A 25,119-nucleotide genomic window follows, 5' to 3' on the forward strand; every position below is an offset into this window, starting at 1 on the left:
TGGAATTTGATGTTTTATCGCATCCCACTCGCTCTGATTTTCATGCCGTGTGTCTTAATAATATAATTATAATAATATAATAATAATAGAGTTAGAGTTTGTCTCCAGTCCTGGAGAGACAATTTGAATATTTTGCAGAGGGGCGTGGCAGCTATATGTCCCCTAACTTGAAAGCAGCCAGACTGGCTTGCAAAGTCTCCATAAGGAGAATAGTGTTCCCCAGTGATCCCTATAATAATAATCATTTTATTCATTTATATAGCGCTATTAATTCCACAGCGCTTTACATACATTGGCAACACTGTCCCCATTGGGGCTCACAATCTAGAGTCCCTATCTGTATGTCTTTGGAGTGTGGGAGGAAACCGGAGTACCCGGAGGAAACCGACGCAAACACGGGGAGAGCATACAAACTCCTTGCAGATGGTGTCCTTGGTGGGATTTGAACCCAGGACCCCAGCGCTGCAAGGCTGCAGTGCTAACCACTGAGCCACCGTGCCACCCTTACAGTTACTCTCCAAAAAAATTCCTTACATTAAAGTCAATGGATCTAGTAGGTGAGGTCATTAATAGGATCTGTGATTAGTTATTATAGGCAACAAAGGACATTGCTAGTGTAAAGCTGGGTTCACACATAGCGACGCAGCAGCGATCACGACGGGCGACCTGACCTTATCAGGATCGCTGCTGCGTCGTTACATGGTCGCTGGTGAGCTGTCAAACAGGCAGATCTCACCAGCGACCAGTGACCAGCCCCCAGCTAGAAGCGACGTGTGGAAGCGATGCTGCGCTTGGTAACTAAAGTAAATATCGGGAAACCATTACCCGATATTTACCTTGGTTACCAGCGCACACCGCTTAGCACTAGCTCCCTGCACTCCTAGCCAGAGTACACATCGGGTTAATAAGCAAACCTTTGCTTATTTACCCGATGTGTAGTCCGACTACGTGTGCAGAGAGCAGGGAGCCGACACTGGCAGCGTGAGAGCGGCGGTGCTAGTAACTAATGTAAATATCGGGTAACCAAGGAAAGGGCTTCCCTTGGTTACCCGATATTTACCTTGGTTACAGCTTACCGCAGGCTGCCAGAAGCCGGATCCCTGCTCGCTTCAGTTCGTCGCTCTCTCGCTGTCACACACAGCAATGTGTACTTCACAGCGGGAGAGCAACGAGCAAAAAATAAAGCAGGACATTTAGCAACGAGCGGCGACCTCACAGCAGGGGCCAGCTCGTTGCTGGATGTCACACACAGCGACAGCGACGGGACGTCGCTGCTACGTCACAGAAAATGGTGACTTAGCAGCGACGTCGTTGTCGTTATGTTTGAACCCACCTTAAGAAGCTTCTGTGTGAGGTAATATGATACTGGTGGAGAGATGGATAGAGAGACAGACAGATAGGGAATGAGACAGAGACAGACTTATAGGGAATGAGAGACAGAGACAGACAGATAGGGAATGAGAGACAGAGACAGACAGATAGGGAATGAGAGAGAGAGATAGGGAATGACAGAGAGAGAGAGAGACAGAGAGAGACAGATAGGGAATGAGAGACAGAGACAGACAGATAGGGAATGAGAGACAGAGACAGACAGATAGGGAATGAGAGAGAGAGATAGGGAATGACAGAGAGAGAGAGAGACAGAGAGAGACAGATAGGGAATGAGAGACAGAGACAGACAGGGAATGAGAGAGAGAGACAGACAGGGAATGACAGAGACAGACAGATAGGGAATGAGAGACAGACAGATATGGAATGAGAGACAGTGACAGACAGGGAATGAGAGCGAGAGAGACAGAGACAGATAGGGAATGAGAGAGACAGACAGATAGGGAATGAGAGAGACAGACAGATAGGGAATGAGAGAGACAGACAGATAGGGAATGAGAGAGGCAGACAGGGAATGAGAGACAGAGACAGACAGATAGGGAATGAGAGACAGAGACCAACAGATAGGGAATGAGAGACAGAGACAGACAGATAGGGAATGAGAGAGACAGACAGACAGATAGGGAATGAGAGAGAGAGACAGACAGATAGGGATGAGAGACAGAGACAGACAGATAGGGAATGAGAGAGAGAGACAGACAGATAGGGAATGAGAGACAGAGACAGACAGATAGGGAATGAGAGACAGAGACAGACAGATAGGGAATGAGAGACAGAGACAGACAGATAGGGAATGAGAGAGAGAGACAGACAGATAGGGAATGAGAGACAGACAGATAGGGATGAGAGACAGAGACAGACAGATAGGGAATGAGAGAGAGAGACAGACAGATAGGGAATGAGAGACAGAGACAGACAGATAGGGATGAGAGACAGAGACAGACAGATAGGGAATGAGAGAGACAGACAGACAGATAGGGAATGAGAGAGACAGACAGACAGATAGGGAATGAGAGACAGAGACAGACAGATAGGGATGAGAGACAGAGATAGACAGATAGGGAATGAGAGAGACAGACAGACAGATAGGGAATGAGAGAGACAGACAGATAGGGAATAAGAGAGAGAGACAGACAGATAGGGATGAGAGACAGAGACAGACAGATAGGGAATGAGAGAGAGAGACAGACAGATAGGGAATGAGAGACAGAGACAGACAGATAGGGATGAGAGACAGAGACAGACAGATAGGGAATGAGAGAGACAGACAGATAGGGAATGAGAGAGAGACAGACAGATAGGGAATGAGAGAGAGAGACAGACAGATAGGGATGAGAGACAGAGATAGACAGATAGGGAATGAGAGAGACAGACAGACAGATAGGGAATGTGAGACAGAGACAGACAGATAGGGAATGAGAGAAAAGAGATAGGGAATGACAGAGAGAGAGACAGAGACAGATAGGGAATGAGAGACAGAGACAGACAGGGAATGAGAGACAGACAGACAGGGAATGACAGAGACAGACAGATAGGGAATGAGAGAGAGAGAGACAGAGATCAACAGATAGGGAATGAGAGACAGACAGATATGGAATGAGAGACAGTGACAGACAGATAGGGAATGAGAGAGAGAGACAGACAGATAGGGAATGAGAGAGAGAGAGACAGAGACAGATAGTGAATGAGAGAGACAGACAGACAGATAGGGAATGAGAGACAGAGACAGACAGATAGGGAATAAGAGACAGAGACAGACAGATAGGGAATGAGAGACAGAGACAGACAGATAGGGAATGACAGACAGAGACAGACAGATAGGGATGAGAGAGACAGACAGATAGGGAATGAGAGAGACAGACAGATAGGGAATGAGAGACAGAGACAGACAGATAGGGAATGAGAGACAGAGACAGACAGATAGGGAATGAGAGACAGAGACAGACAGATAGGGATGAGAGACAGAGACAGACAGATAGGGAATGAGAGAGAGAGACAGACAGATAGGGAATGAGAGAGAGACAGACAGATAGGGAATGAGAGACAGAGACAGACAGATAGGGAATGAGAGACAGAGATAGACAGATAGGGAATGAGAGAGACAGAGAGACAGATAGGGAATGAGAGACAGAGACAGACAGATAGGGATGAGAGACAGAGACAGACAGATAGGGGATGAGAGAGACAGACAGACAGATAGGGAATGAGAGAGAGAGACAGACAGATAGGGAATGAGAGACAGAGACAGACAGATAGGGAATGAGAGAGAGATAGGGAATGACAGAGAGAGAGACAGAGACAGATAGGGAATGAGAGACAGAGACAGACAGGGAATGAGAGAGACAGACAGACAGGGAATGACAGAGACAGACAGATAGGGAATGAGAGAGAGAGACAGAGACCAACAGATAGGGAATGAGAGACAGACAGATATGGAATGAGAGACAGTGACAGACAGATAGGAAATGAGAGCGAGAGAGACAGAGACAGATAGGGAATGAGAGAGACAGACAGATAGGGAATGAGAGAGACAGACAGATAGGGAATGAGAGACAGAGACAGACAGATAGGGAATGAGAGACAGAGACCGACAGATAGGGAATGAGAGACAGAGACAGACAGACAGGGAATGAGACAGACAGACAGATAGGGAATGAGAGACAGAGACAGACAGATAGGGAATGAGAGACAGAGACAGACAGATAGGGAATGAGAGACAGAGACAGACAGATAGGGAATGAGAGACAGAGACAGACAGATAGGGAATGAGAGACAGAGACAGACAGATAGGGATGAGAGACAGAGACAGACAGATAGGGAATGAGAGACAGAGACAGACAGATAGGGGATGAGAGAGACAGAGACAGACAGATAGGGAATGAGCGAGAGAGACAGACAGATAGGGAATGAGAGACAGAGACAGACAGATAGGGAATGAGAGACAGAGACAGACAGATAGGGATGAGAGACAGAGACAGACAGATAGGGAATGAGAGACAGAGACAGACAGATAGGGATGAGAGACAGAGACAGACAGATAGGGAATGAGAGAGAGAGACAGACAGACAGGGAATGAGAGACAGAGACAGACAGATAGGGATGAGAGACAGAGACAGACAGATAGGGAATGAGAGAGAAAGACAGACAGACAGATAGGGAATGAGAGAGACAGACAGATAGGGAATGAGAGAGACAGACAGATAGGGAATGAGAGAGACAGACAGACAGATAGGGAATGAGAGAGAAAGATAGACAGATAGGGAATGAGAGAGAAAGATAGACAGATAGGGAATGAGAGAGAGAGAGACAGACAGATAGGGAATGAGAGAGAGAGAGACAGAGACAGATAGGGAATGAGAGAGACAGAGACAGACAGATATGGAATGAGAGAGAAAGATAGACAGATAGGGAATGAGAGAGAAAGATAGACAGATAGGGAATGAGAGAGAGAGACAGACAGATAGGGAATGAGAGAGAGAGAGACAGAGACAGATAGGGAATGAGAGAGACAGACAGATAGGGAATGAGAGAGAAAGATAGACAGATAGGGAATGAGAGAGAGAGACAGACAGATAGGGAATGAGAGAGAGAGAGACAGAGACAGGTAGGGAATGAGAGAGACAGACAGATAGGGAATGAGAGAGACAGACAGACAGATAGGGAATGAGAGACAGAGACAGACAGATAGGGAATGAGAGACAGAGACAGACAGATAGGGAATGAGAGACAGAGACAGACAGATAGGGAATGAGAGACAGAGACAGACAGATAGGGATGAGAGACAGAGACAGACAGATAGGGAATGAGAGAGAGAGACAGACAGACAGATAGGGAATGAGAGAGACAGACAGATAGGGAATGAGAGAGACAGACAGATAGGGAATGAGAGACAGAGACCGACAGATAGGGAATGAGAGCGAGAGAGACAGAGACAGACCGGGAATGAGAGAGACAGACAGATAGGGAATGAGAGACAGAGACAGACAGATAGGGAATGACAGAGACAGACAGATAGGGAATGAGAGAGACAGACAGATAGGGAATGAGAGAGAGAGACAGAGACAGGTAGGGAATGAGAGAGACAGACAGATAGGGAATGAGAGAGACAGACAGACAGATAGGGAATGAGAGACAGAGACAGACAGATAGGGAATGAGAGACAGAGACAGACAGATAGGGAATGAGAGACAGAGACCGACAGATAGGGAATGAGAGCGAGAGAGACAGAGACAGACCGGGAATGAGAGAGACAGACAGATAGGGAATGAGAGACAGAGACAGACAGATAGGGAATGACAGAGACAGACAGATAGGGAATGACAGAGACAGACAGATAGGGAACGACAGAGACAGACAGATAGGGAATGAGAGAGACAGGGAATGAGAGACATAGGGAAAGAGACAGACAGAGGCATCCAGACACACAGGCTACATGCACAGTTACACACACACTATACATTACCTCATCTTGCAGTTTCTGATCAGTGAAGAGCAGGAGAGAAACCACGGGGACTTGCACGGAGGCTGCTGCAGCTGAACAGCAGGACCTAGATGTCCACTGGTCATGTGATCTAGTGTGTCGCCCTGGGCAAGCCAGGGGACACAGGTCACAACACCACCACACCCCACACCCCAGGTAGGCACATCTGCTAACCAAAAATCCTTGTTGCCTTCCTCCAGGAGTCTGTTGATGCACACCAGGGGGTGGGCCAGGCGGTTGGCTCCGCCCACCAAGGAGCTCACAGTTCTGGAGGCAGGAAGTTACCAGGCAGATTAGCCCAGACAGGGCAAGTGTGAGGAGTCTAGTCAGGGAGGAGGAAGTGGAAGGAGTGGAGGAGTAGCCCAGGCAGGGGCTAGAGTAAACAACAGAGAAGTGAAAGTGGAGGAAAGAAGAGTAGTAAAGGAGGAAAGCAAGAAGTGGTGACAGAGCAGAGAGTGTGCAAAGCCTGAGAGCCCAGCTGTGTGTAGGGCTAGAACAGCAAGGTCAGCGACGGCGGTGACTGTCCGGAGGGGGACCGTTTGGAAGTTCCTGGAAGGACCCCGTTGGCTGTGTGCCCGGTGGTCTGGAGCAGTGTTCCGAAGGACAGTCAGCACCAGGGCAGGGGCCTCTCGGACCCCGGCAAGGCTAGGAGTCGCCCAATTTGCCGAATCCGTCAGTGAAGGGGACGTAGATTCCCCCAACAACCAAGTCCCGATTGAAGGCAACAGCTCAACCTGTACAACAGAGACACCGCCACCGCCAGGGCACCAGTTTCTGAGGGCCAGCGCCTGCGGGCAAAGTGTAGTGCTCCTCCGGCCCAGCTTGAAGCCGGGGAGCGGGTTACCGGTGGGGACCCATCGCAACCAACCGTACATACAGGTGCAGGGAAGAGAGACATCACCGTCACCTACCGGGGAAGCAAAGCAGCCGTCTGTGGGACCGTCCTACCAGCCGTTTGGTTTACCGTACAAACTGTGTCCACGTCTCAGGCTGAGTGAGTACCACAGTGCCGCAAGGCACAGCGCTGTCCCCGCGTCCCTGCGCCCACCAAGCCCTGCACTTCCCAAGCCATCACCGGGCCCCGGGATCACCAACCCCTACCCACGGAGGGGCAACACAACACCTGGCTGCTCCCCATCACCATCCCCGGGATCCCCGCATTGAGCAGCGGTGGTGCTACACATCACCACAACCGTGGGTGGCGTCACGGACATTATCCCAACATCCCAAACCCCCCTTTCACTCACGGGCGAGGAGCGCCGCTCGAGAAACCCCGGGATCCGGCCCACGGCTCGAGCCACCACTGAGCAGCTGCCGGACCCGAGCAGAAGGGGTGAGCGCGGTGTGCTGACACCCTCCTCCCCGCCCGCGACAACTTGGCGTCACGAACAGGATCTTACCGCTCTGCCGTCTGGTAGAGGTGCGCCTTGTTACCGCCGGAGGTATCCGGCAGAAAAATTTCAGAAGCCGTCATCTTTGGCGCGAAAAGTTCCCGCTCGAGCGTCTTCTCGAGCAGTAGAGGCGCGAAGGCCAAAACCCCGCCCCGAGAGAGGAGGGGCCGGAAAGAGCTAAGGGGGACGGAAACAAGATGTCTGCGCCCGACGGAGCCGCTGGAGGAGCGGTGGTCGCAGCCGCAGCGGCACCCGCGGATGGGAATGGGCCTGCCCAGGTCCCGGCCGTACCGGCGGGAGGTGCCGCGGCCCCCGCGCTTGCTCAGGTCATGCCGTTTTCCTTGCCCTATGCGCCCGGAGCTGCCTGGCTACCGCAGTATGACGGGAAACCGGATGCCTTACAGGCCTTCCGGAAAAAGCTTAACCCGTTGCTAGAGCTGTACCCCCTGACTGATAAGCAACGTGCAGCGATAGTGCTAGGCCAGTTAACCGGTGCGGCGGAGCAGGAAGCGGAGACCTGGGCCGAGGGGGACCGGCTCTCTGTAGCCACCATCTTCGAGAAGCTACAGACTGCCTTCGAGACCCGGACTGAAGCTGAGCTGAGGATGCAGTTTTACCAGTGCCGGCAACGAGCTGGGGATAGCATTCGGGACTATGTTCTACGTCTGCAGACCGCCCTCCGCACGCTGAAGCGGGTGAACTCTATTAATGAGGCGGATAGCAACAAGATGTTAGTGGAGCAATTTGCGCAGGGGATGAGGTCCCCTGAGGATCGTAAACAACTCCGGCTGTGGGCCCTGGAACACCCTGATGTGGACTTTGCTGTGTTAAAGGAGCGGGCTATCAAAGCACTACAGCCCCCAGCTGCTGAAGTTCTGGAACCCGTCCCGTGGCCCGTCGAGACAGCTCCCGTTGTGGCAGCCCCAACCAAACCAACCTCCTTAATACCTGCAGCCTCGAGCAGCACAGTGGAAGAACTGGCAGCCCAGGTCCGTCGCCTGGACGGAGACCTTGCCAAAATCCTTGCTGCGCTACAACCTCTGACCAGATCTCAGCCCCCAGCACAGATACAGCTTGCTGACAGTCCCGAAGATGTTCCCTGGATGCAGCGGAGAAGCGCTAACAACCCGCGGAGCAGACCTCCAATCTGCTACAAGTGCCGTAAGCCGGGCCATTATTACCGACAGTGCCCGTTAAACGAGCAACCCCTGGGGCCCCGGGCCAATCCTCAGGAGTAGAACACCGTGGCCCCCCGGACTGGCGAGACCGATATGTCGGGGCCCGCCCTATCATCCCTGTGGCTGTGGACGGCATACCAGTGATGGCTCTCTTGGACACTGGATCACAGGTAACTACCATACCGTACACGTTGTATCAGCGATATTGGGCCACAGACGAGCTGGCGCCTCCAGACAATAGTATAAATTTGATTGCCGCTAATGGACTTCCATTGACCCAGGTGGGGTATAAACAGGTGGCTATGACAGTGGGGCAAGCTGAACTGCAACACCAGGGTATGATTGTGATCATGAATGAGCCTAGTGATCATAACCCGAAAATAGTGCTGGGAACCAATGTGATGGAACACTGCATGGCTGATGTGTTGAACCTATTGCAACAGCTAGCCGCCACGGCGGCGGGGAGCCGGCAGAGGGCTGTGCAGCGTGAGATCCGCGCCCTGATGTACCGCCAGCATGTAAGCTCAACCGGAGGGGAGATTGGTGGAGTGCGAGTGATGGATGTTGCTCCATTGACTGTGCCCCCTAGGAGTGAGATGATGATCTGGTGTAGGGCGGCAGTAGGGCCTCAGGGGCGTGACTACCCTGCGATGATGGAGCCCATGCCTTCCGAGCACTGGCCCACTGTAGTGGCCGCCCGAGGGGTGGTAGATGTGAAGAAAGGGAGAGTGCCTGTGAGAGTGTTGAACTGTGGGGAGGAAGAAGTCAGGCTCCCCCGGTATGCCACCATTGCCAAGCTGCTCACCCTGGACCCTCACACTATCCAGGAAGCCGGTCCATCCACACTCCCACCTACCACCAGCACTTCCCCACCCCAGGGGGACACCAAGGAGTGGCACCAACAGCTACATGTGGGCACTGATGATACCCCTACACATCACAGGGCAGGGGTACACAGGGTGGTGCAGGAGTACGAACAGGTTTTCAGTAAGCACCCCCTAGACTTTGGGCAGATCAAGGGGGTCCAACACCGCATTCCCACGGGTGAACATCCCCCTATCAAAGAGAGGTATAGACCTATTCCCCCTGCACATTACCAGTGTGCCAAAGATATGTTGAAGAATATGAAGGAGGCAGGGGTTATTCGGGACAGTTGTAGTCCCTGGGCCGCTCCGTTGGTACTGGTCAAGAAGAAGGATGGTACCATGCGGATGTGTGTGGACTACCGGAAGATCAACCAGATAACCCATAAAGATGCCTATCCATTGCCTCGTATTGAAGAATCTTTGGCTGCACTAAGAACTGCAAACTACTTCTCGACCCTTGACCTCACCAGCGGATACTGGCAAGTGGCCGTGGCCCCAGAGGACCGGGAGAAGACCGCCTTCACCACCCCGATGGGGCTCTGCGAATTCAATAGCATGCCGTTTGGGCTGTGCAATGCCCCCGGGACCTTCCAACGGCTGATGGAGTGCTGTCTGGGACATTTAAACTTCGAGACCGTCCTGCTGTATTTGGATGATGTGATTGTTTATTCCCAGACGTATGAAGCCCATCTGGAACACCTGGCTGAGGTGTTCGCGTCCCTTGCCCAGTACGGGATGAAGTTGAAGCCCTCAAAATGCCACCTGCTGAAACCCAGGGTGCAATATCTAGGGCATGTGGTGAGTGCGGATGGTGTCGCCCCCGACCCTGAGAAGATCACTGCCATCCAAAGCTGGCCGAGGCCCACTACAGTGAGAGAAGTAAGGCAGTTTCTGGGTCTGGTGGGGTACTATCGGCGCTTTATAAAGGGGTACACGAAGATGGCCGCCCCCATGCAAGATCTCCTCGTGGGACAGACCAAAGGTGGTAAACCCGTCGGAGCCCCACTGTCGTGGGAGGACAGGCATGAGGAGTCCTTTTGCCAGCTGAAGGCGGCCCTGACCGGAGAAGAGGTCCTGGCGTACCCTGACTACGGGCGCCCATTCATCCTCCACACGGACGCCAGTAACGTGGGGCTAGGAGCGGTCCTCTCCCAGGTCCAGGATGGAAAGGAGAAGGTGATTGCCTACGCCAGCCGAAAACTCCGGCCGACCGAAAGGAACCCTGAGAACTATAGCTCTTTCAAGCTCGAGCTACTGGCGTTGGTGTGGGCTATCACGGAGCGGTTCCGGCACTATTTGGCGGCAGCAAAGTTCACCGCATTCACGGACAACAATCCGCTGACTCACCTGAACACGGCCAAGTTGGGCGCGCTGGAGCAGCGGTGGGTAGCCCGGTTAGCCAACTATGATTTCACCATAAAGTACCGAGCTGGTCGTGTCAACATCAATGCAGATGCACTCTCCCGGATGCCCCATTTGTCAGAAGAGGGGTGTGAGGATGACGACCTCGAGGAGATTGAGTTGCCTGCGTTTCACCAGCCGCCTACTGAGAGGGTACAAGTATGTCAGCAAAGGGTGGATCTGGACCCGCGGCCCAGTCAAGAGTGGCAGGACGCCCAGGATCAAGCGCCGGCTGTCCGCCTTGTCAAGACTCTGGTGGAACAAGGCGCCATGGGAATGGACCCTAGCGCTCCAGCCGAAGCCCAACGCTTGTGGAAAGAACGAAAACGGCTCTACCTACACCAAGGGAGGCTGTGCCGTGAGCTGATCAATCCAAAAACCCATGAGAAAATATGCCAGTTGATCGTTCCTCAAGCTGAGGTCGCTACTGTCCTGCGGGCATACCATGATGGTGCTGGCCACTTCGGGTGGAAAAAGCTGGAGATGCTGTTGAGGGAGCGGTTCTATTGGAGTGGGATGCGGGAATCGGTGGAAGCCTGGTGCCGAGAGTGCGGTCCTTGTACACTGAGGAGAAAGGACGAGACTAGCCAGAGGGCACCATTACATCCCATCGTTACCCATCAGCCGCTGGAGCTGGTTGCCCTGGACCATGTCAAGCTCACCCCTAGCCGAACTGGGTACACCTATGCATTGACCATGGTAGACCACTATTCAAGATTTATGGTGGTCGTCCCCGTTAAGGACCTAACTGGTCGAACCGCTGCTCGAGCGTTCCAGGCTTATTTTTGCCGACCCCATGGGTACCCCGAGAAGGTGCTGACGGACCAAGGCCCGGCTTTTGAAGCAGAAGTGTTTCACGAATTCTGCCAGTTGTACGGCTGCAAGAAGATTCGGACCACCCCGTACCACGCCCAAACCAACGGCATGTGCGAGAAAATGAACCACTTGGTCCTGGGACTCCTCAAGACGCTGCCGCTGGAAGAACGGAACATGTGGCCGGAAAAGTTGCCCGACTTGGTCGACATGTACAATAATATCCCGTCCAGCTCGACGAAGTGCACCCCAGCGTATCTGATGAGGGCTCGGCCTGGCCGCCTGCCGGTGGATCTGGAGATGGGGTTGGAGGCCCCGGAAGCACTCCCTTCAACGGCAGAGTGGGAAAGTCGGAGGAGGGCACAGTACCGGCAAATCCAGGAGTATGTGGAGAAAAACCTCAGTCGATGTCGAGAACAGCAAGAGCACCGGTTCAATCAGAAGGCGCCCGCAGGTCCTTTCCAGCCAGGAGATGTGGTGCTGAAACGGAAGAGAAAAGCCCACAAGCTGGATGATCAGTGGGAGCAAGTCCCTTACGTCATACAACCCACAGAATGGGGAGATGGGAAGACCTACCAGATCAGTCGTGACCAAGGGGGCACCCTGGCCACAGTTTCCCGGGACCATCTAAAAAAATGCCCCCCAGCGTTGAAGGCAGAGGCTGAAGTACCGGTTCCTCCACCAGTGGAGAAGGCAGCAGAGGTAATCCACACTGTAATGGGTGACTTCCCAGCAAACTGGCCTACACAGAACGGCGCGGTGATACTTCCAGTGATACTGTTCCCACAACCCGTGGATGAAGAAGTAGTGGAAGCGGTTAACCGTGAGCCAGAACCAGTGCCAGTGCCCAGGGATGAACCTGTACCCAGCCCCCCTACACCTCCGCCTGCTCCACACTATAGCAGGGAGGAGGAACCGATTGTTCCCTCTACCCCACTGTCTAGCAACACTGACACCGGGCCCCGAAGGTCCACCCGTTCCAACCTAGGTAGACCCCCACTTAGGTACAGGGAGACCGTTCTATGAGAAAAAGGGGTCCGCAAATGTGAGGGAGTGGTTGTTTGTTTGAAAGTTTTACTGAAAAGTTGAAAATGATAAGAAAAATGATTATACCGAGTTTTCACCTGATTGTCAGCTGTGATTAGCAACCGGCTGGAGCCGGCACCGTTGTCCCCGTGGGGACCGTTTAAAAATGCATGGGAACTATCCATGGACAAGCCCGTGAACTCTGCAGGGCAACCACAAACGTTAGTGGCTTGTAAATATGTTGGGTACCGTTACCGTTTCCGCAGGCCGCCTCCGGAGAGGCAGGTTGGAGGGAGGGCCCTGAGCAGAGCAGGCCAGGGCCCAGCCACCAAAGGAACCGGTGGCTACCCTCTGGAGGGAAGGACAGATCCCGCTCGGGTACCGTGTGCTGGACTGTGGGTCAAGGGGTGCTGCCTGGGTTTTAGGGGCAGCATCAGGGCCAGGTTACTTGGGTGGGAGAGAGCGGAAACCGTGACCGTCAACCGTTGAAACGTTTAAAAGTAAATGTGCCTCCCGTCTTGGGAAGAGTTTTGATTAAAAATGTATTTATGTTTGTTTAATCCTGTTACCCCTTTTTACAGAAAAATAAAACCGGTGTAGGACGGCAGCCCGCGGACGGTCTGCATTTTGCTAAGGGGGAATGTGTCGCCCTGGGCAAGCCAGGGGACACAGGTCACAACACCACCACACCCCACACCCCAGGTAGGCACATCTGCTAACCAAAAATCCTTGTTGCCTTCCTCCAGGAGTCTGTTGATGCACACCAGGGGGTGGGCCAGGCGGTTGGCTCCGCCCACCAAGGAGCTCACAGTTCTGGAGGCAGGAAGTTACCAGGCAGATTAGCCCAGGCAGGGCAAGTGTGAGGAGTCTAGTCAGGGAGGAGGAAGTGGAAGGAGTGGAGGAGTAGCCCAGGCAGGGGCAAGAGTAAACAACAGAGAAGTGAAAGTGGAGGAAAGAAGAGTAGTAAAGGAGGAAAGCAAGAAGTGGTGACAGAGCAGAGAGTGTGCAAAGCCTGAGAGCCCAGCTGTGTGTAGGGCTAGAACAGCAAGGTCAGCGACGGCGGTGACTGTCCGGAGGGGGACCGTTTGGAAGTTCCTGGAAGGACCCCGTTGGCTGTGTGCCCGGTGGTCTGGAGCAGTGTTCCGAAGGACAGTCAGCACCAGGGCAGGGGCCTCTCGGACCCCGGCAAGGCTAGGAGTCGCCCAATTTGCCGAATCCGTCAGTGAAGGGGACGTAGATTCCCCCAACAACCAAGTCCCGATTGAAGGCAACAGCTCAACCTGTACAACAGAGACACCGCCACCGCCAGGGCACCAGTTTCTGAGGGCCAGCGCCTGCGGGCAAAGTGTAGTGCTCCTCCGGCCCAGCTTGAAGCCGGGGAGCGGGTTACCGGTGGGGACCCATCGCAACCAACCGTACATACAGGTGCAGGGAAGAGAGACATCACCGTCACCTACCGGGGAAGCAAAGCAGCCGTCTGTGGGACCGTCCTACCAGCCGTTTGGTTTACCGTACAAACTGTGTCCACGTCTCAGGCTGAGTGAGTACCACAGTGCCGCAAGGCACAGCGCTGTCCCCGCGTCCCTGCGCCCACCAAGCCCTGCACTTCCCAAGCCATCACCGGGCCCCGGGATCACCAACCCCTACCCACGGAGGGGCAACACAACACCTGGCTGCTCCCCATCACCATCCCCGGGATCCCCGCATTGAGCAGCGGTGGTGCTACACATCACCACAACCGTGGGTGGCGTCACGGACATTATCCCAACATCCCAAACCCCCCTTTCACTCACGGGCGAGGAGCGCCGCTCGAGAAACCCCGGGATCCGGCCCACGGCTCGAGCCACCACTGAGCAGCTGCCGGACCCGAGCAGAAGGGGTGAGCGCGGTGTGCTGACACCCTCCTCCCCGCCCGCGACACTAGCACATGATCAGTTAGATGACAGGTCCTCCATAGTACATTTCCTGTCCTGCACCGATCACATACATCAGTGCAGAGTAGGAGAGAGGACAGCTCTCTATGAGCGACTCGGGCCCCCTCATTGCCCTGATCTCGGCCCCGCCCCCTGGGGCCCGGTGAGCTGGGGGGTGCAAGGGAAGGAGCCTGGGCTGTCAGCTGCGGGCCCCCCCTCCTGCCTCCAGCTCACGGGCCCCGTAGCAGTGGCGTGGTCTGCCTCTATGGAGGCTACGCCACTGATTGCATCCCATCTGTATACTCAAATAGAATTTTTCTTAGTCAGTCTACACTATGCAGGCATTCTATGGACAATGTGATTATCTAATACATTTCTGACTTTTTTGGTGATTTATTCTTATTGTTTTTAATAGTGTACATTGGCGTATATATGCCTTATTCATTATGGGTGATACTTCCTACAAAGGGCTTTATTCTTAGAGACTATCCTTTTTAATATCTGTTTTTAATTTCATTTCATTGAAGATTTATATTTATTCACATTCAGGCTGATTATTCGTGCCCTTTCTATAGGTGGTTCTATTATTTTGAGTAAGGCTTTCTATAGTGTCCATATCTAAGGTTCTCATACTATGTGATAGTTTCATATCCTTTATATCCAGTGTAGATCTTGTCTTATGGATTGTTTCTTCAGCCTAGATTGTCACACTGAAGAAACATTGTAGCTATCCTCATTTTGTACATAGTTTTGGGCATAATCCTCTGAAATAATGTGTTAGGTTTTTTATATTTATCCTCAATTAAGAGTCAGATCAACTTCAAACACATCAGAAAGAACAGTAGGCCTGTACTACATCTTCAATGCATGCTTTAATAACGTTTTGGGGGTTTTATAACCCCTTCATGACCGATGATGTACTGGTACGTCAACAGTCATGTCGCTGAAATCACCGCCAGCTACTGAGGTGAGCCAACAGTGATCCCTGCACATGTCTGCTGATTTGAACAGCAGACATGTGGGCTAAAAGGCACAGGTGAATCTACGATCCACCCATGCCTGCTTGCCACTTGGATCGCGCTGCCAAAATGTGACAGCATGATTTAAATGGCCACGGCGAGGATTGCGCCGTTCCCCACTGCCATCAGTGGTCCTGTGACGCGATCACGGGGAGCTGATGGTTGCCATGGTAGCTAGGGGTCATGTGATGACCCTTGTCGCTATCATGATGCACTTCCTCTAAGAGCTGACAGAACAGTGGCTCTTAGAGGAACATTGCATTTTTGCTGATCAGAGCTGTGCGGCTCTGATAAACAGAAATGCACAAGCGATCAATACTGGATCCATAAAGTCCCCTAGGGTAACTGGGAACCAGTAAAATAAATAAAAAATGTAAAAAAAATGTAAACAATATGACAAAATAAAAAAAACCTAAAAGATCTGATTTACACAAAAAAACCTAAAAGTTCAAATCACCTCTCATTCACCCCATTGAAAATAAAACAATTTAAAAAAATAGAAAAAATACACATATGTGTATTGCCGCATTTAGAAATGTCCAATCTATCAAAATATAAAATCAATTAATCTGATTGGTACACGGTGTGGCGAGAAAAATATTTCAAACGCCAAAATTATGCTCTTTGGTCGCCACAAAAGTTTTTCAAAATACAATAACAGGCGATTAAAACGTTGCATCTGCGCAAAAATGGAATAATTAAAAATATCAGCTCAAGTCGCAAAAAATAAGCCGTCACTGAGCCCCAGATCCTGAAAAATGAGAAAGCTATGGGTCACGGAATATGGCGCCAAAAGCGCAATTCTTTTTTGGGACAAACTTCTGAATTTTTTTTAACACCTTACATAAAAGTAAAAGTATACATGTTTGGTATCTACAAACTGTACTGACCTGAGGCATCATGAGGACCCTTCAGTTTTACCATATAGTGAAAATTGTGAACAAAATACCTCAAAACCAATCGTGCAATTGCACTTGTTTTTGCAATTTCACCGCACTTGGAATTTTTTTTGCAGTTATTTTAGTACACTGTATGATAAAACAAATGGTTTCATTCAAAAGTACAACCCGTCCCGCAAAAACCAAGCCCTCATATGGCAAGATTGAAGGAAAAATAAAAAGTTACGTCTCTCAGAAGAAGGGGAGCGAAAAACGAAAACGAAAAATGGAAAATCGCCCGGGGGTGAAGGGGTTAACCTGATGCTGGATCAAATTGCATGATTCTATTAGTTGGCCTACTTTGAGTCATCAATGAATGACAAAATATTGGTTAATTATTTTAGCATAGTGTTGCACATTTATCCACATCCATATTCCTGTAAACCATGCCTGTTTCTAGTGATGGCTCACCCACAAGACTGACAAATCGTAAAAACTGAGCGTAGCTGTCTTAAAATATATCTAATATATAAAGCTGAGTGTATGTGTGTATGTGTGTGTGTGTATGTCCGATAAAGGAATTTGCACCGTCGCATTTACAATCATGAAATTTTGCACAGACGCCCCATGTGACCCAGGGAACATCATAGACTATGTTTTGAATTTAGCCCCGCGCTTTACAGTTAGTCTCCAAAAATCTGCCTGCATTATACTGAATGGAGCTGGGAGCTGCAGGCTATTAATAGCGACTGTCAGTGGTTGCTATAGGAACAAAATAAACTGTTAGTATAAGAAGCTTATGTGTAAGGTTATATGATGTCGGTGGTGAGACGGATAGAGAGAGACAGAGAGAGACAGAGACACAGACAGAGACAGATGTGGAAAGAGACAGACAGGCAAAGAGACAGCCGGGCAAAGAGACAGCCGGGCAAAGAGACAGACGGGCAAAGAGACAGCCCTGGAAAGAGACAGCCCTGGAAAGAGACAGCCCTGGAAAAAGACAGACGGACAAAGAGACAGACAGACAAAGAGACAGACGGACAAAGAGACAGACGGACAAAGAGACAGACGGGGAAAGAGACAGACGGGGAAAGAGACAGACGGGGAAAGAGACAGACGAGGAAAGAGACAGACGGGGAAAGAGACAGACGGGGAAAGAGACAGACGGGCAAAGAGACAGACAAAGACAGACGGGGAAAGAGACAGACGGGAAAGAGAGAGACAGACAGACACACACATAGAGATAGACGCAGAGATGGATACAGATAGACTGATACAAATACAGACAGATAGAAAGAAACAGACAGACAGAGACATAGACACAGACAGACAGACAAGGAAAGAGACAGACAGACAGTGACTGGGAGAGAAACAGAGAGACAGTTACTATCCAGGGCAACGCCCGGGTACTACAGCTAGTAAAATACTATTTAGCAAACTGCATTGAACACTAAATCTGGCTCATTGTTAAATGTGTAATTATGGGTCTGTGAAAAACACGGATCACACATTGATGGTGCACTGATGGAAAACACTGAGGACACCGGTACAGTTTTTTCATGTACGTGTTTTGCGTATGTGTGAAGGGCCCTTACGCTCTGTGTCCACGGGAGCTCGCACCTGCACATATATCCGCAGCTACATCCACAGGTTTCCCGCAGCTGATCCCCGGAATCCGTAGCTATCTATTGCTGCGGGATTCCAGCGAAATAGCTGCGGTAAACCTGCGGACATTCATGCGACTTACCTGCGGAAGTCCCGGCCTATATCTCCATAGCGGAGGGCCGGGAATTCCGCAGGTAATTCCGCCGGAATAATTGATATGCAGTTATGTGCAGCTGCGGGACATCTGCAGCATGTTCCGTAGCCACACGAATCCGCAGCATGGACACAGACACTCCCCATGTCTCATATGAAAACATGGTGAGTGTCTGTACATGCTGAAACCTGCAGATTTATCTAGAAAATACAGATAAATCCACAGGTTTTCAGCTGCAAAATCTGTGGGTACAGAGTCCCGTGGGCACATAGCCTAAGGATATGTGCCCACAGGTGCTCGCACCTGTTGATATATCCGCAGGTACGGCCGCAGGCTTCCCGCAGTTGCTCTCTGGATTCCGCAGCTATTTTTAGCTGCGGAAAACCTGCGGACTTTCATGCGGATTACCTGCGGAGGTCCCGACCATATCTCCATAGTGGAGGGCCAGGATTTCCGCAGGTAATTCCGCAGAAAGAATTGACATGCAATTACGTACGGCTGCGGGACATCCACAGCATGTTCCGCAGCCCCACATACCGCAGCATGTACAGACACTCCCCATGTCCCATAGGATAACACGTGGAGTGTCTGTACATGCTGAAACCTGCGGATTTATCTGGAAAATCCAAAAAATCTGCGGATTTTCCGCAGATAAATCCGCAGGTTTAATCTCCCGTGGGCACATAGCCTAGAATGATCCCAGAGGAGTACTATCAAATATGTAAGGGCAAAATCTAGAGAAATTAGTATTTATTTACTTTCAAAGAGTGTTTTGTTTTGCTTGATCTAACAGAGTTAGGGCTTGTGTAGATGTCTGTATATTCTCTAATCTGAGGGAATCGAGTCGATTGTGCAAATGACGTTCTGATCAAATAAAAAAAAAATCTCCACCTTCTCCATTATGATGGTCTGCGGAAAATGGATGGCAATCAAATATCATCCAAGTGCAGTCTGATGTTTCCAGGCACATTAACTTGTATTGTTGAGTGGTATCCGATAATTTGGGGAAACTCAGTTATGCAGAGATTTCAGACGTGTGCATGGCCCCATAATCTAACATAGGTCTGAGTGTGATCTGATTGCACTCAGACTGAAAATACAGTTGTGTGAACATTATTCCCCCCTGGCAGCGTTCAGTTTTCAGTCACAGGGGCGGCGCCGGCACGGATTCAGTCACAGCTCTGTGTATAAAGAGTGACAGCTGTAACCGCCCCCCCTAGCACTGACTGACAGCTGCTCAGTATTAGCCATGGCCGTTAGTCAATGTGGAGGACGTGGTTCCCGCTCTCACTCTCCATACACTGAGCGGTGACTGAACCCGCGCCGGCGCCTTCCCTATGACTGATTAAAGTTAATTTTCTCCCAGCAGCGGGGTTCAATGTCTGGGATTCAAACGCTATTAACCTGCGGATCAACCCTATATTAGCAGGTTAATAGCATTTTTACATGTGAGGTGTGATCTAATAAGTGGGATCTATTAAGTGGAGTGTCAGAAATATACCAGAAATGTCCCAGAAGTGACCAGAAGGTAAAATTTTACTCTTTCTAACTGAGTTTGCCACTGTCATAATTTATTTGTTAAATCCCATAGTTAACACCTTACTCCCACCATGTTCACCTATGCCCTCACAGTCTTTGCCCCTCTCCTCCTTACTCAGATTCGCTATCCCCACACCCCAGCACTCTCCAAACAAATATTCATCTCTCATCTGTCCTCATCTGCTGACCTGCTCCTAAGGCCAGAGTCACACCTGCGAGTGCCTCGCGTGTAACTCGCGCGAGTCTCTCATTGAATCACCCGGCATGGACTCACACTCTGAGGATAGGAGCATCTCAGCTGCATAGACATACATGCAACCGACCCGCTCCTGTCAGGAGAGTGCGAGTCCGTGCCGGATGATTCAATGAGAAACTCGCGCGAGTTACACGCGAGGCATTCGCAAGTGTGACTCTGGCCTAAACCTCAGATCGCTCCTTATATCACGCAGACCATGCTTTTCACCCTCCTTTTCCCACCGGCTCTCCCTTTCTCTACTTCTTCTCACTGCTGGTGACATATCCTCCAACCCTGGCCCCCCACAGATGGTACACCCCTCGTTATCACCCTTTTATCACTCCCCACATACTAGTAACTACCGCAATATCTCCAATATAAAATCCATTCCCCTCTCACCTACTCCTACGCTCCCTCTCTCTGGAGCACTCTGGAATGCCCGTTCTGTCTGTAATAAACTGCACATCATTCACGATCTCTTTACCTCCATCAATCTATCCTTTCTGGGCCTCACCGAAACATGGCTGACACCCTCCAACACTGCCTCCCCTGCTGCATTATGCTATGGTGGCCTTCACTTCTCCCACACTCCTCGCCCTGGCAATAGACAGGGTGGAGGAGTGGGTCTCCTTTCTAACAACTGCAGCTTTAACCCAATCCCAACTCTACTCTCCCTTGTCCTACCTTCCTTTGAAGTGCACTCTGTCCGCATCTATTCTCTCTCCAACCTCCAAGTGGCCAACATATACAGACCCCCGGGCCCAACCACTGCCTTTATCGACCAATTCTCTGCCTGGCTCCTACACTTTCTCTCTGCTGACATCCCCACATCATGGTTGACTTCAACATCCCCACTGACAACTGCCAGTCGGCAGCCTCCAAACTCCTGTCTCTCGCTTTGTCTTTTGGTCTAAAGGTACCGACACGCATAACAAGATCGCTAGCGAGATCGACACACATAACAAGATCGCTAGCGAGATCGCAGCTGAGTCACGGTTTCCGTGACGCAGTAGCGATCCCGTTAGCGATCTTGTTATGCGTGACACCTACCAGCGATCAGGCCCCTGCTGTGAGATCTCTAGTCGTTACAGAATGGTCCAGGCCATTTTCTTCAAAGGCGATGTCCTGCTGGGAAGGACACATCGCTTTGTTTGACACTGTGTGACAGGGTCACAGTGACTGCTGAGATCGTTATGCAGGTCGCTGCTGCGACCTGTATTGTTCCTGCATCGCTGGTAAGATCTGACTGTGTGACATCTCACCTGCGACCTCCCAGCGACTTACCTGCGATCCCTATCAGGTCACATCGTTTTTGGGATCGCTGGTAAGTCGTTGTGTGTGACTGGGCCTTAACTCAGTGGTCTGCCACCCATAAAGATGGACACACACTAGACCTTATCTTCACCCACCTCTGTTCCCTTTCTGACCTCACAACTTCCCCCCTCCCCCTATCCGACCACCATCTACTGACCTTTTCAGCCCTGTCCTCCTCACCTGCCCCCCCTGTCCAGCGCCTAGCACATCCCTGCAGAAACCTTGCACACCTCAATATGCACACCCTCTCTGACTCTATCCTTCCGCTGTCCTCCATATCGTCACTCCACGACACAAACAGTGCCACCATTTTCTACAACACCACTCTCACATCAGCTATTGATCAGTTGCTCCCCTTGTGCATGGCAGAGTGAGACGAATCAATAGACAGCCCTGGCACAACAGCCTCATTAAAAAACTACGGCAAGTGTCTAGGGATGCAGAGCGGTGCTGGAAGAAAACGCACTCCCAGGAAGACTTCACCACATTCAAACATGCAATTCACACATTTCGTTCAGCCCTCACCTCCGCTAAACAGGATTACTTCAGAAACCTCATATCCTCTTTAACACACAACCCCAAACAGTTATTCAATACTTTCAACTCCCTACTTCGCAAACCACTGCCCCCTCCAACCTCCCTCATTTCTGCAGAAGACTTTGCCACTTATTTCAAAGAAACAAAATCGACCAACTAAGGCAAGTCTTCTCTGCTCAATCAGCACAACCCCTCTACATAACAGACCACAGCCCCTCCCCCATAAACTTCCTCCCCACCATCACCGAAGAAGAGCTTGCACATCTTCTCTCAAAAGCGCACCTCACCACCTGCGCACTTGACCCCATCCCATCCCACCTCCTCCCCAATCTCGCCACTATCCTTATTCCAGCCTTAACCCATCTTTTCAACCTATCTTTAACGACTGGTACCTTCCCTTCTGCCTTTAAACATGCAACAGTCACACCTATCCTAAAGAAACCTTCCCTCGACCCAACCTCTACTAATAGCTACCACCCCATATCACTACTCCCGTTCACCTCAAAACTCCTGAAACAACACGTCCATGCTGAACTTTCCTCCCACCTCTCATCTAACTCTCTCTTTGACAACCTACAGTCCGGCTTTCGTCCTCATCATTCTACCAAAACTGCCCTGACTAAAATCACGATTGACTTACTGCCAAAGCTAACAAGCACTTCTCCATACTCCTACTTCTAGACCTGTCCTCAGCCTTCGATACTGTCGACCACTCTCTCCTATTACAGATCCTCTCTTCCCTTGGTGTCAGAGATCTCCCCCTCTCTTGGATCTCTTCATACCTTTCCAACCGCACTTTTAGTGTCTCCCACACCCACACAACCTCTTCATCCCGCCATCTCTCTGTTGGCGTCCCTCAAGGCTCTGTCCTGGGACCCTTACTTTTTTCTATCTACACATTTGGCCTGGGACAGCTCATAAAGTCCCATGGCTTCCAGTACCACCTATATGCCGATGATACTCAGATCTACCTCTCTGGCCCAGATGTCACATCTCTGCTGTCCAGAATCCCGAAGTGTCTATCTGCTATATCCTCCTTTTTCTCCTCTTGCTTCCTAAATCTCAATGTGGCCAAAACTGAACTAATCATCTTTCCTCCATCTCACCTACACTCTCCACCTGATCTATCTATTACAATAAATAACACCAGGCTCTCGCCAGTATCCAAAGTTCGCTGCCTCGGAGTGACCTTTGACTCTGCCTTGTCGTTCATACCACACATCCAATCCCTCACCACCTCCTGCCGTCTTCAACTCAAAAATATTTCCAGAATCCGTCCTTTCCTCAACTCGCAATCTACAAAAATGCAGGTACATGCCCTCATAATCTCCCACCTCGATTACTGTAACATCCTCCTCTGTGGCCTCCCTGCTAACACACTTGCCCCTCTCCAGTCCATCCTTAATTCTGCTGCCCGACTGATCCACCTGTCTCCTCAATACCACCCCGCTTCTCCTCTCTGCAAGTCCCTCCACTGGCTCCCAATATTCCACCGTATCCAATTCAAACTACTAACACTGACCTACAAAGCTGTGCATAATCTGTCTCCTCCGTATATCTCTGAACTAATCTCCCACTACACTCCTACACGTCACCTCCGGTCCTCCCAAGATCTCCTTCTCTCCTCCACTCTCATTCGCTCCTCACGCAACCGACTCCAAGACTTCTCCCGAGCATCCCCAGTCTTCTGGAACTCGCTGCCTCAACACGTCAGACTATCTTGCAAGGGCAAGCTTCAAACGGAACCTGAAAACCCATCTGTTAAGAAATGCCTATAATCTACAATGACCTCACTGCTTCACTACCGTGCGGAGCTGCCGCCCGACCACCGTGCGGAGCTACTGCCCGACCACCGTGCGGTCCCAATCTACACCCCACCTACTGTCTCCTCCCCAAAATCCTATAAAATGTAAAGGCTACTTTACACACTGCGATATCGGTCCCGGTATCGCTAGTGTGGGTACCCGCCCCCATCTGTTGCGCGACACGGGCAAATCGCTGCCCGTGTCGCACAACAGCCGTCACACATACATACCTGTCCGCCGACGTCGCTGTGACGGGCGAACCACCTCCTTCCTAAGGGGGCGGTCCGTGCGGTGTCACAGCGACGTCACTGAACCGCCGCCCAATAGCAGCGGAGGGGCGGAGCTGAGCGGGACGTAACATCCCGCCCACCTCCTTCCTTCCGCATAGCAGCCGGGAGGCAGGTAAGGGGAGCTTCCTCGTTCCTGCGGCGTCACACGCAGCGATGTGTGCTGCCGCAGGAACGAGGAACAACCTCGTTACTGCAGCAGTAACGAGATTTGAGAATGGACCCCCGTGTCGCCGATTAGCGATTTTGCACGTTTTTGCAACGATGCAAAATCGCTTATCAGTGTCACACGCAACGGCATCGCTAATGCGGCCGGATGTGCGTCACGAATTCCGTGACCCCAACGACTCCGCATTAGCGATGTCGCAGCGTGTAAAGCCCGCTTAAGCCCGCAAGGGTAGGGCCCTCTTCCCTCTGTACTAGTCTGTCTACTGTAACTTGTGTATATATTTTGTATGTAACCCCTTCTCATGTACAGCACTATGGAATTAATGGTGCTCTATAAATAAATAAAAATAATAATGTATAATAATAATGTGACACATTTTCTTGAAGAGTTACTTGCATTGTTCCTAATTCATCATGCTGTTAACAATATAACCACTAGATGTCACTATTAATCACATTTTGTAATAATTATTGTGAATGGAAGTTTGGAAAACCATATTTACTATACAATTATTGCAGACAGTCACTACATTGTCAATCTGTAAATGAAATAAAGCATAAAATAAACATTAAATATGAAATGTCACTATACAGGTTATAGAGTAGAATATACAATACTCGACCCATTATTCCATAAAGTAGAAAACATTATTGCTGCATTTCTATAAATGAGATTGTGTAGGTTACAGCTACTTATATAAAGAAACAAGTAAATTATACAATTTTTTGTTTTACCTTGTTAGGAGACCTAAACCGAGCCAAGGATGAAGAAACTTGTAAGCAAATGATTTGTCCATGTGTTTTGAAGTGCTTAATATAGGCTATAAAAAAGAAGATAAACATGTGTTATTAAGAAGATGATGATGATGATGATGATGATTATGATGATAATGATGACTTTGTTCTCCCTATTTCACCCTCATTTCTACTATTTGAAAAATAAATGAGTGACACCAGCCTTCTGGGATCTAAAATGTATTATAATGGCATTTTAACCCTATAGTGTTAGGGTACAAGAGTGTTATCATGGGAAAAACAGAAGGTCCCAACACCAGTTGGTTGTAGTCACACACTAGGAGTCGCTGCAAAAAAAACCCCAAAAAAACCAAACACATTTAAAC

The 25,119-nt window shown here is 50.4% G+C and overlaps 1 protein-coding gene across 1 annotated transcript in view; it reads right to left on the reverse strand.

Moving 5' to 3' along the window:
• The window catches only part of LOC142290555 (cytochrome P450 4V2-like), a 110,918-nt gene that overhangs the window by 52,838 nt on the left and 32,961 nt on the right, over window positions 1–25,119 (reverse strand). The window contains exon 3 of the mRNA XM_075334518.1: window positions 24,734–24,819. Within this exon, the coding sequence (XP_075190633.1) occupies window positions 24,734–24,819 (86 nt within the window). The remainder of the gene's footprint in view (window positions 1–24,733; window positions 24,820–25,119) is intronic.

This window comes from Anomaloglossus baeobatrachus, chromosome 1 (assembly GCF_048569485.1).
Source record: "Anomaloglossus baeobatrachus isolate aAnoBae1 chromosome 1, aAnoBae1.hap1, whole genome shotgun sequence".
NCBI classification, from domain to species: Eukaryota; Metazoa; Chordata; class Amphibia; order Anura; family Aromobatidae; genus Anomaloglossus; species Anomaloglossus baeobatrachus.